This window comes from Lethenteron reissneri, unplaced genomic scaffold (assembly GCF_015708825.2).
Source record: "Lethenteron reissneri isolate LAM-NWPU_2019-01 unplaced genomic scaffold, ASM1570882v1 scaffold_1630, whole genome shotgun sequence".
NCBI lineage: Eukaryota > Metazoa > Chordata > Hyperoartia > Petromyzontiformes > Petromyzontidae > Lethenteron > Lethenteron reissneri.
In genome coordinates, this window is record NW_026891367.1 from 728,756 (window position 1) to 741,370 (window position 12,615).

Consider the following 12,615-nt stretch of genomic DNA (forward strand, 5'->3'; position numbering starts at 1 on the left):
TTTTCTATCATTAAAATACAATTATTTTTTTATATTTTTAAACATTTTACACGCTTTAACTTAACTCACTCTGTCTGTTGTCGTATCCTCAAATCTTGTAACTCTATTTCAACCGTCTTCCCAATGTCCTATCGACTGCGAACTTGGTATACTTGTGTCATACTGATGACAACACAATATTCTATCATTAAAAATTAAAAATTTTAAAAATATTTTTAAACATTTTACACGCTGTTATTTAACTCACTCTGTCTGTTGTCGTATCCTCAAATCTTGTAACTCTATTTCAACCCTCTTCCCAATGTCCTATCGACTGCGAACTCGGTATAGGTGTGTCACGCTGATGACAACACTATATTCTATCTTTAGAAATAAATAAAATATTTTTAAACAATCTTTTTTACGGGTCTAATTGTCCACGCTCAACTCACGTTGCCTGTAAATCACCGCGCTGCCTTACGTCACGGCAAGCTGCGGGGCCACTTCCTGGAGTCGTGGAGTTCTGCCATCACCAGTACGGGACATTTCATGAAAGCGTGTCTTTTTTTAAAAGTATTTTTAAATATTACTTATTTTTGTTACCAAATAAATATCGATGTGTATTTGTGTTAGCTTCATTGACACTGGGCCAAGGTTTATGGTGCATCTTACATTCCACAGCATCTTATAATCCAGAGAATTCGCTGCACTCTCTTGGATTTACACAACTGTTGCTTTTTTAAAATCCTTTACATTAAGTTCGCTTGCTTGCTTGCTTGCTTAGGACCGTGCAAATCTTTCGGTCGTTTTTTAACCCACTTCCCGTGATCCAATCGAGCTGACATTTTGCACACAGACTCGTTGTGCGTGACAATTAATGTTCGTGAAATTTATCTTCAAAATTTTACACTTTTTAGGACAAAAATATGATATTTAATTACCAATTGCTTAATGGTGCAATGCAATCATCTGACCCATAGGTGGCAGCCATCTCAAGCCAGAGGACGAGAGGACTCTAGCCGCCACGCATATAAAGGATTTAGAGTGAAAAACTTTGTTTTTACGGGTTATACTTATTAAATCCTTTATATTAAGTTCGCTTGCTTGCTTACGACCGTGCAAATCTTTCGGTCGTTTTTTAACCCACTTTCCGTGATCCAATCGAGCTGACATTTTGCACACAGACTCGTTGTGCGTGACAATTAATGTTCGTGAAAAAAAATCCAAAATTTTACACTTTTAAGGACAAAATTATTATATTTAATTACCAATTGCTTAATGGTGCAATGCAATCATCTGACCCATAGGTGGCAGCCATCTCAAGCCAGAGGAAGAGAGAGGACTCTAGCCGCCACGCATATAAAGGATTTAGAGTGAAAAACTTTGTTTTTACGGGTTATACTTGTTCTGGAGCTAAGTAACCACGTGTGAAATAGTCGTGTCTTTACAATCTTTCCTTTTTAACAGAACATGCAACCTTGACATCAGCAACAAGATTGGGACGCCGCTTTTGGAGAACGAGGAGCTGACTGGACTGTTCAATCACATGACGAGTCAAAGAGATGAACTTAACAACATCATTGAGGTGAAGATTTGTATTGAAATCTTTCGTGACCGCAGGGATTCATCTTATCGGTTCTTTCGGTTAAGTCACGTAGAAGGGAAGTAATAAAATAATAACAATAAAATATTATATTATTATATTATTTTAATTTATGATATTATAATATTATTATTTCAATATATTATTTTATTATATTATTTTATTATATTATATTAATTTAAATTATTCTAATTTATTATATTAATATATCATTATTTTATTATATTATTACCATATTATTTTATTATTTTACTTTAATTTATAATATTATTATATTATTTTATTATGTTTTATTTTTATTATTTTATTATCTCCCTTCTACGTGACTTTACCGAAATATGTTTCGATTGAAAGCTTCTTTCGTGACTGCAGGGATTCATCTTCTTGGTTCTTTCGGTAAAGTCACGTAGAAGGGAAATAATAAAATAATAACAATAAAATATTATATTATTTTAATTTATTATATTATATTATTATTTCAATATATCATATTATTTTATTATATTGGTTTATTATATTATTATAATATTTTATTATTATATTATTTTATATTCTAATTTATTATATTAATATACCATTATTTTATTTTATTATATTATTTTATTCTTTTATTTTATTATGTTTTATTTTTATTATTTTATTATTTCCCTTCTACGTGACTTTACCGAACGAACCAAGAAGAAGATGAATATCTCTTTGGTTCTTTACCGAAAGAACCAAAGAGTAATCCCTGCAGTCACGAGAGCTCCGAATTAAGAATATGTATATATCGTTGAGGTATTCTGGCTCAGACGCACCGACAATTCACATCTGTATTGGACATTTCAACTGCAAAACTGTTTTTCAAAACGACCTCTGCTCTTGTTTGCAGGCAACAAAACGCAACGAAGATTCGCTGCAGTTATTATATTATTTTAATTTATTATATTATAATATTATTATTTCAATATATTATATTATTTTATTATATTGTTTTATTACATTATTATATTATATTATTATATTATTTTAAATTATTCTAATTTATTATATTAATATATCATTATTTTATTATATTATTACCATATTATTTATTATTTACTTTAATTTATAATATTATATTATTTTATTATGTTTTATTTTTATTATTTTATTATTCCCTTCTACGTGACTTTACCGAACGAACCAAGACTATGTATATCTCTTTGGTTCTTTACCAAAAGAACCAAAGAGTAATCCCTGCAGTCACGAGAGCTCCGAATTAAGAATATGTATATATCGTTGAGGTATTCTGGCTCAGACGCACCGACAATTCACATCTGTATTGGACATTTCAACTGCAAAACTGTTTTTCAAAACGACCTCTGCTCTTGTTTCCAGGCAACAAAACGCAACGAAGATTCGCTGCAGTTCAGAGTTCACGAGTTGGAATCGAAGAACAGAAACCGACAGTAAGTTGTTCCCGCCTATTTTTAAATCCTTTATATTAAGTTCGCTTGCTTGCTTGCTTGCGTGCTTGCTTAGGACCGTGTAAAATTTTCGGTCGTTTTTTAACCCACTTCCTGTGATCCAATCGAGCTGACATTTTGCACACAGACTCGTTGTGCCAGACAATTAATGTTCGTGAAAATTTTTTTCCAAAATGTTACACTGTTTAGGGAAAACAAATTAAATATTTAATTACCAATTGCTTAATACTGGCAGACAATCATCTGACCCATAGGTGGCAGCCATCTCAAGCCAGAGGACGAGAGGACTCTAGCCGCCACGCATATAAAGGATTTAGAGTGAAAAACTTTGTTTTTACGGGTTATACTTATTTTTTTGTTTGCTTTTCAATTCACAACATATTCCTTTTGTGGATGACGTACGTCAGAGGTCGCAAACGGGTTTTGATTCCTTACCCGTACCCGGCCGCACCAGTGTCGCAAATGGCTACCCGTACCCGACCAGGTACGGGTAGCCGTTCCCTACCCGTACCCTACCCAAAATGAGTGACAAACGGTGACTCACCAGTGACTCACGGCCTACCCGTACCCGTACCCTACCCGAAATGAGTGACAAACGGTGACTCACCGGTGACTCACGGCCTACCCGTACCCGTACCCGGGTATCGGGTAGGGTACGGGTATCGGGTACCCGGTTGCGACCTCTGACGTACGTTTGTTACAAACACAACTCCCATCTCTGTGAACGAAGACTCTGGCACTTGTGCTCGAGGTGTGAGGTCTTTATTTCACGGCATGGGTCCACACCTTCATCCTCGCTGTCTTATGGTTGCGATTGTTCGACTTGCATCCCACTGGGAGCCTTGCACACAGCGTTGATGAGATACGGTGCTTTTTCCAGGACGACTTTGCCGTTTTTTTCCCGGAGTTTTCTGTTTGCGCGTAGTCACTTTACCCGGCCGGGTAGCCGGGTATCGGGTAGGGTACGGGTATCGGGTATCGGGTATCGGGTAGGGTACGGGTATCGGGTATCGGGTAGGGTACGGGTATCGGGTACCCGGTTGCGTTGGGAAATGAGTGACAAACGGTGACTCACCAGTGACTCACGGCCTACCCGTACCCGGCCGCACCAGGGTCGCAAACGGGTACCCGTACCCGGCCGTACCCGTACCCGTACCCTACCTGGCCGGGTACGGGTAGGGTACGGGTATCGGGTACCCGACTGCGACCTCTGGGTATGAAGCCACGTTGCAGGCGCGGGTGGGTTGATTCTAGGAACTTGAATTGTAAGAAGAGACAAGACGTTGGGAAATGAGTGACAAACGGTGACTCACCAGTGACTCACGGCCTACCCGTACCCGGCCGCACCAAGGTCGCAAACGACTACCCGTACCCAGCCGGGTACGGGTAGTCGGGTACGGGTAGGGTACGGGTATCGGGTAGGGTACGGGTATCGGGTAGGGTACGGGTATTGGGTATCGGGTAGGGTACGGGTATCGGGTAGGGTACGGGTATCGGGTATCGGGTAGGGTACGGGTATCAGGTAGGGTACGGGTATCGGGTAGGGTACGGGTATCGGGTATCGGGTAGGGTACGGGTATCGGGTAGGGTACGGGTATCGGGTATCGGGTAGGGTACGGTATCGGGTAGGGTACGGGTATCGGGTAGGGGTACGGGTATCGGGTAGGGTACGGGTATCGGGATAGGGTAGGGTATCGGGTAGGGTATGAGGTCAATCGGGTAGTCGGGTACGGGTATCGGGTAGGGTACGGGTATCGGTATCGGTAGGGTACGGGTATCGGGTAGGTACGGGTATCGGGTAGGGTACGGGTATCGGGTAGGGTACGGGTATCGGGTAGGGTACGGGTATCGGTATCGGTAGGGTAAGGGTATCGGGTAGGGTACGGGTATCGGTATCAGGTAGGGTAGCGAGGTTATCGTGGTAGGGTAACGGGTATCGGGTAGGGTACGGGTATCGGGTAGGGTACCGGGTATCGGGTAGGGTAACGGGTATCGGGTAGGGTACGGGTATCGGTAGGGTACGGGTATCGGGTATCGGGTAGGTACGGGTATCGTGTAGGGTACGGGTATCGGGTATTCAGGTAGGGTACGGGTATCGGGTAGGGTACGGGTATCGGGTAGGGTACGGGTATCGGGTAGGTACGGGTATCGGGTAGGGTACGGGTATCGGGTACCCGACTGCGACCTCTGGCGCTGGTCTAACCGTCCCACCTGACGCTCACCCGACCCTGTTGCTCTCTTTTACACATTTTGAATGTTCCCCGTTCCCTAAGCAGTCGGAGCGCGGAGTGACGGCGCTGCCTTCTTGACTACTCTGTCCCAGGGACCGTGTGGGACTGTCACCGCACACCTGTCACGCGTTTCTCTTTCAATCCAGGGACGAGTTGGAATCTGTCAAAGCTCATCACCAGGCACAGCTCGGAGCCTACGTACAGACATGCACAAACTTGGTAATACAAAACGCAAAACAGTATGTTTAGTATGCTGATGATAATATGTAGTTTATACTTTAGTTGCTTACGTGGTGGTTTTAGTTGCCGCAGCTACATACTATTAACACTCCTTTCTCTTTATTAATGCTACCCCTATCCCCTCCCTTTGATGCTGCTAATCCTGCATAACGCACGGGCATAAGTAGTACTAATCACATACCTGCATTTCCCATATCCCCTCCCTTGATGCTGCTAATCCTGCATAATGCACGGACACAAGTATTACTAATCACATACCTGCATTTCCCATATCCCCTCCCTTTGATGCTGCTAATCCTGCATAATGCACGGGCATAAGTAGTACTAATCACATACCTGCATTTCCCATATCCCCTTCCTTGATGCTGCTAATCCTGCATAATGCACGGGCATAAGTAGTACTAATCACATACCTGCATTTCCCATATCCCCTCCCTTTGATGCTGCTAATCCTGCATAACGCACGGGCATGAGTAGTACTAATCACATACCTGCATTTCCCATATCCCCTCCCTTTGATGCTGCTAATCCTGCATAATGCACGGGCACAAGTAGTACTAATCACATACCTGCATTTCCCATATCCCCTCCCTTGATGCTGCTAATCCTGCATAATGCACGGGCATAAGTAGTACTAATCACATACCTGCATTTCCCATATCCCCTCCCTTTGATGCTGCTAATCCTGCATAATGCACGGGCATGAGTAGTACTAATCACATACCTGCATTTCCCATATCCCCTCCCTTTGATGCTGCTAATCCTGCATAATGCACGGGCATAAGTAGTACTAATCACATACCTGCATTTCCCATATCCCCTCCCTTTGATGCTGCTAATCCTGCATAATGCACGGGCACAAGTAGTACTAATCACACACCTGCATTTCCCATATCCCCTCCCTGTGATGCTGCTAATCCTGCATAACGCACGGGCATAAGTAGTACTAATCACATACCTGCATTTCCCATATCCCCTCCCTTTGATGCTGCTAATCCTGCATAATGCACGGACACAAGTAGTACTAATCACACACCTGCATTTCCCATATCCCCTCCCTTGATGCTGCTAATCCTGCATAATGCACGGGCATAAGTAGTACTAATCACATACCTGCATTTCCCATATCCCCTCCCTTTGATGCTGCTAATCCTGCATAATGCACGGGCATAAGTAGTACTAATCACATACCTGCATTTCCCATATCCCCTTCCTTGATGCTGCTAATCCTGCATAATGCACGGGCATAAGTAGTACTAATCACATACCTGCATTTCCCATATCCCCTCCCTTTGATGCTGCTAATCCTGCATAATGCACGGGCATAAGTAGTACTAATCACATACCTGCATTTCCCATAAATATGCTAAATTCCTCTTGATATGCAAATTCTATTGTCAAGGCGCTCCCTTCCCCCCCCCCCTTCCAACCCAGCTTATAAACATGCTCCAAGCTCGTGTGCTGTTTCATTCAGACGCTGTCGCCTCGACAGACCTGGTTTTCACCTGAGGACGGCTGCTTGTGTTGCTTCCGAAACGTCGTGAATTTTAAATTTTGTTTTATTTTACTTTCATTTTACTTTCATTTTACTTTCATTAATTAAAAATTGTCTTACCTACGTGACTTTACCGAAAAAACCGAAGGTCACTGACCAGCACGTCCGTTGCGCGTGAACTGCGACAGGTTCGCGAGCTGGGCAAGCGACGGGAGGCACTCTGCGAGAAGGTCGGCTGCTATGAAAACAAGGTGAGTGCCAAGCCGTTTCAATGGCAGTGCTTCTCTAATCACACTGGTCAATGGCAGTGCCTCTCTAATCACACTGGTCAATGGCAGTGCCTCTCTAACTACACTGGCCAATGGCAGTGCCTCTCTAACTACACTGGTCAATGGCAATGCTTCTCTAATCACACTGGTCAATGGCAGTGCTTCTCTAATCACACTGGTCAATGGCAGTGCTTCTCTAATCACACTGGTCAATGGCAGTGCTTCTCTAATCACACTGGTCAATGGCAGTGCCTCTCTAATCACACTGGTCAATGGCAGTGCATCTCTAACTACACTGGCCAATGGCAGTGCCTCTCTAACTACACTGGTCAATGGCAGTGCTTCTCTAATCACACTGGTCAATGGCAGTGCTTCTCTAATCACACTGGTCAATGGCAGTGCCTCTCTAATCACACTGGTCAATGGCAGTGCATCTCTAACTACACTGGCCAATGGCAGTGCCTCTCTAACTACACTGGCCAATGGCAGTGCGTCTCTAACTACACTGGTCAATGGCAGTGTCTCTCTAACTACACTGGCCAATGGCAGTGTCTCTCTAATGACACTGGTCAATGGCAGTGCCTCTCTAACTACACTGGTCAATGGCAGTGTCTCTCTAATGACACTGGTCAATGGCAATGCATCTCTAATCACACTGGTCAATGGCAGTGCCTCTCTAATTACACTGGTCAACACACTTTGTCTGGCGTAAGGTATTCCAACGGTTCTACATTTGAAGCTTTCGTGACTGCAATGATTCATATTCTTAGGTTTTTTCGGTAAAGTCACTGTGTAGGTAAAAACACATTAAAAAGCTTGTGTTGCCTCCGAAACGTCGTGATTTTATTTTACTTTTTAATGTTTTTTACCTACGTGACTTTACCGAAAAAACCTACGAATATGTATTCCAACGGTGTGAAGGTAATTTTGTGGAGCTGCTGATTCCGGCATAGGTTGTCGTCTATCACGTCAGGTTTGTGAGATATCAAATGTCGCATTTTCGCTAAAAACTGCGGAAGAAAAATATTAAATAAATGTGGATATGAATTTCGATGTAAAGCTTCTTTCGTGACTGCAGGGATTCATCTTCTTGGTTCTTTCGGTAAAGTCACGTAGAAGGGAAGTAATAAAATAATAAAAATAAAACATTTAATAATTCTCACGACGTTTCGGCCACAACGCAAGCAGCCGTCCTCAGGTGAAGAGCAGGTCTGTCGGGGAGACAGCGTCTGAATGAAACAGCACACGCGCTTGGAGCATATATATATATGTAGTACTAATCACATTCCTGCATTCCCATAAATATGCTGAATTCCTCTTGATATGCAAATTATTTTGTCGAAGCGCCCTTTCCCCCCCTCCCAACGCAGCTTAAATAGACGCTCCAAACTCGTGTGCTGTTTCATTCAGACGCTGTCTCCCCGACAGACCTGGTCTTCACCTGAGGACGGCTGCTTGCGTTGTGGCCGAAACGTCGTGAGAATAATTGTATTATGTTTTATTTTTATTATTTTATTATTTCCCTTCTACGTGACTTTACCGAAACAACCAAGAAGATGAATCCCTGCAGTCACGAAAAAAGCTTTAAATCGGAAGCACACACACAGTTTCACACAGCATACACACAGTTTCACACAGCATACACACAGTTTCACACAGCACACACACACAGCACACACACAGTTTCACACAGCACACACACAGTTTCACACAGCATACACACAGTTTCACACAGCACACACACACAGCACACACACAGTTTCACACAGCACACACACACAGCACACACACAGTTTCACACAGCACACACACAGTTTCAGACGCTGTCTCCCCGACAGACCTGTTCTTCACCTGAGGATGGCTGCTTGCGTTGTGGCCGAAACGTCGTGAGAATTATTTTATTATGTTTTATTTTTATTATTTTATTTTTTCCCTTCTACGTGACGACTTTACCGAAAGAACCAAGAAAATGTGGATATCTAGATAAAATATATTATAAACACACTAGCCTAAAAATACAGCACCGTATTTTAACACTAAAGCAGTCACTGACTCGCAACAGAGTTAATTTCGGGTAAAACCGAAGCAGTCTTTATCGTGACTGCAATGTTCGTCGTGCCCGTGCTTGCTTGACGTTGCAGTACAAGGATTTGGGGTCTGAAGTCGACTCGCTAAAGCAACAGGGCGAACAAGCACGCAGCCACGAGAGCGCCGAGTTAGAGGACTACATGGAGCAGATCAGACACCTGGAGGAGGTTTGCGAAACGAACTTGACCGATGTTGTTTACAAAGGCTCAGCCTTTGTTATGCAGTCTACTCTTAGTCTCAAGCCTCACCTTACCATATTAATAACAAGTATAACCCGTAAAAACAAAGTTTTTCACTATAAATCCTTTATATGCGTGGCGGCTAGAGTCCTCTCGTCCTCTGGCTTGAGATGGCTGCCACCTATGGGTCAGATGATTGTCTGCCAGTATTAAGCAATTGGTAATTAAATATTTAATTTGTTTTCCTAAAAAGTGTAAAATTTTGGGAAAATTTTTTTCCACGAACATTTATTGTCTCGCACAACGAGTCTGTGTGCAAAATGTCAGCTCGATTGGATCACGGGAAGTGGGTTAAAAAACGACCGAAAGATTTGCACGGTCCTAAGCAAGCAAGCAAGCACGCAAGCAAGCACGCAATCAAGCAAGCGAACTTAATATAAAGGATTTAAAAAGTATGCGGCCCTTACCCCACCACCTTCTCCAACCATTTTATAAACGGAGTGGTAGCTCTTGCAATCTCTCATCTACTTGATGCGGCTGTCGTGGCTGTGACGGTACCGCCTGAAGACGGAGGCTTGTGTTGCCTCCGAAACGTCGTGATTTTTATTTTATTTTTTAATGTTTTTTAATGTTTTTACCTACGTGACTATACCGAAAAAACCTGAGAATATGGATCATTTCAGTCACGAAAGCTTCAAATCTAGATGGGTTTCTGTGTGAGTCTGTGGGTTTCTGTGTGAGTCTATGGGTTTCTGTGTGAGTCTGTGAATTTCTGTGTGAGTCTATGGGTCTCTGTGTGAGTCTATGGGTCTCTGTGTGAGTCTATGGGTTTCTGTGTGAGTCTATGGGTTTCTGTGTGAGTCTATGGGTTTCTGTGTGAGTCTATGGGTTTCTGTGTGAGTCTATGGGTTTCTGTGTGAGTCTATGGGTTTCTGTGTGAGTCTGTGAATTTCTGTGTGAGTCTATGGGTCTCTGTGTGAGTCTATGGGTCTCTGTGTGAGTCTATGGGTTTTTGTGTGAGTCTATGGGTTTCTGTGTGAGTCTATGGGTTTCTGTGTGAGTCTATGGGTTTCTGTGTGAGTCTATGGGTTTCTGTGTGAGTCTATGGGTCTCTGTGTGAGTCTATGGGTCTCTGTGTGAGTCTATGGATTTCTGTGTGAGTCTATGGGTTTCTGTGCAAGTCTATGGGTCTCTGTGCGAGTCTGTGGGTTTCTGTGTGAGTCTATGGGTCTCTGTGTGAGTCTGTGGGTTTCTGTGTGAGTCTATGGGTCTCTGTGCGAGTCTATGGATTTCTGTGTGCGTCTATGGGTCTCTGTGTGAGTCTGTGGGTTTCTGTGTGAGTATATGGATCTCTGTGTGAGTCTGTGGGTTTCTGTGCGAGTCTATGGATTTCTGTGTGAGTCTGTGGGTTTCTGTGCGAGTCTATGGATTTCTGTGTGAGTCTATGGGTCTCTGTGTGAGTCTGTGGGTTTCTGTGTGAGTCTATGGGTTTCTGTGTGAGTCTGTGAGTTTCTGTGTGAGTCTATGGGTTTCTGTGTGAGTCTATGGGTCTCTGTGTGAGTCTGTGGGTTTCTATGTGAGTCTATGGGTTTCTGTGTGAGTCTATGGGTTTCTGTGTGAGTCTATGGGTTTCTGTGTGAGTCTGTGGGTTTCTGTGTGAGTCTGTGGATTTCTGTGTGAGTCTATGGGTTTCTGTGTGAGTCTATGGGTTTCTGGGTGAGTCTATGGGTTTCTGTGTGAGTCTGTGGGTTTCTGTGTGAGTCTGTGGGTTTCTGTGTGAGTCTATGGGTTTCTGTGTGAGTCTGTGGGTTTCTGTGTGAGTCTATGGGTTCCTGTGTGAGTCTGTGGATCTCTGTGTGAGTCTGTGGATCTCTGTGTGAGTCTGTGGGTTTCTGTGTGAGTCTGTGGGTTTCTGTGTGAGTCTATGGGTTTCTGTGTGAGTCTATGGGTTTCTGTGTGAGTCTATGGGTTCCTGTGTGAGTCTGTGGATCTCTGTGTGAGTCTATGGGTTTCTGTGTGAGTCTATGGGTTTCTTACCCTTCTATCTGGCAACAAAACTGACACCTTTTTTACAAGGAGTCATGTTTGCATTGACCACAATACCTGCAGTCATAATGCAAACAAAAAACAGAACTCTGATAATGTGTGCACTGTCCTTGAAGTTGACTGGTCCACACCCGAGACAGCTTTCCTTAGAGCCTAGTCTCACATGGTCCTTGAAGTTGATTGGTCCACACCCGAGACAGCTTTCCTTAGAGCCTAGTCTCACATGGTCCTTGAAGTTGATTGGTCCACACCCGAGACAGCTTTCCTTAGAGCCTAGTCTCACATGGTCCTTGAAGTTGATTGGTCCACACCCGAGACAGCTTTCCTTAGAGCCTAGTCTCACATGGTCCTTGAAGTTGATTGGTCCACACCCGAGACAGCTTTCCTTAGAGCCTAGTCTCACATGGTCCTTGAAGATGATTGGTCCACACCCGAGACAGCTTTCCTTAGAGCCTAGTCTCACATGGTCCTTGAAATTGATTGGTCCACACCCGAGACAGCTTTCCTTAGAGCCTAGTCTCACATGGTCCTTGAAGTTGATTGGTCCACACCCGAGACAGCTTTCCTTAGAGCCTAGTCTCACATGGTCCTTGAAGATGATTGGTCCACACCCGAGACAGCTTTCCTTAGAGCCTAGTCTCACATGGTCCTTGAAATTGATTGGTCCACACCCGAGACAGCTTTCCTTAGAGCCTAGTCTCACATGGTCCTTGAAGTTGATTGGTCCACACCCGAGACAGCTTTCCTTAGAGCCTAGTCTCACATGGTCCTTGAAATTGATTGGTCCACACCCGAGACAGCTTTCCTTAGAGCCCAGTCTCACATGGTGTTGGACCAGATGACGCCAGATAAAAGGGTAAAAAACCAATTATCATATTTTGCTACTGGCAAAGAGAGGTTCCAAAGGATCCCTCGTATAAAGGTGTCAGTTTTGTTGCCACATAAAAGGGTAAAGACCTATTAGTATAACGACGAGGGTTATTGCGTGTTATTGCGTGCGCGTGCTAAACCGTGAGTTATAAAAGTACGCTAGAGTC

General features: G+C 43.5%; 1 protein-coding gene across 6 annotated transcripts in view; it reads left to right on the plus strand.

Moving 5' to 3' along the window:
- The window catches only part of LOC133362810 (myosin-2 heavy chain-like), a 131,414-nt gene that overhangs the window by 104,200 nt on the left and 14,599 nt on the right, over positions 1-12,615 (plus strand). For 5 of the 6 annotated variants that reach the window (XM_061581749.1, XM_061581753.1, XM_061581750.1 and 2 more), the window contains 2 exons: positions 7,185-7,247; positions 9,407-9,520. The exons of the other annotated variant lie outside the window; for it this stretch is intronic. In XM_061581749.1, coding sequence (XP_061437733.1) covers positions 7,185-7,247; positions 9,407-9,520 — 177 coding nt within the window. The remainder of the gene's footprint in view (positions 1-7,184; positions 7,248-9,406; positions 9,521-12,615) is intronic. 6 annotated transcript variants of the gene reach the window in all.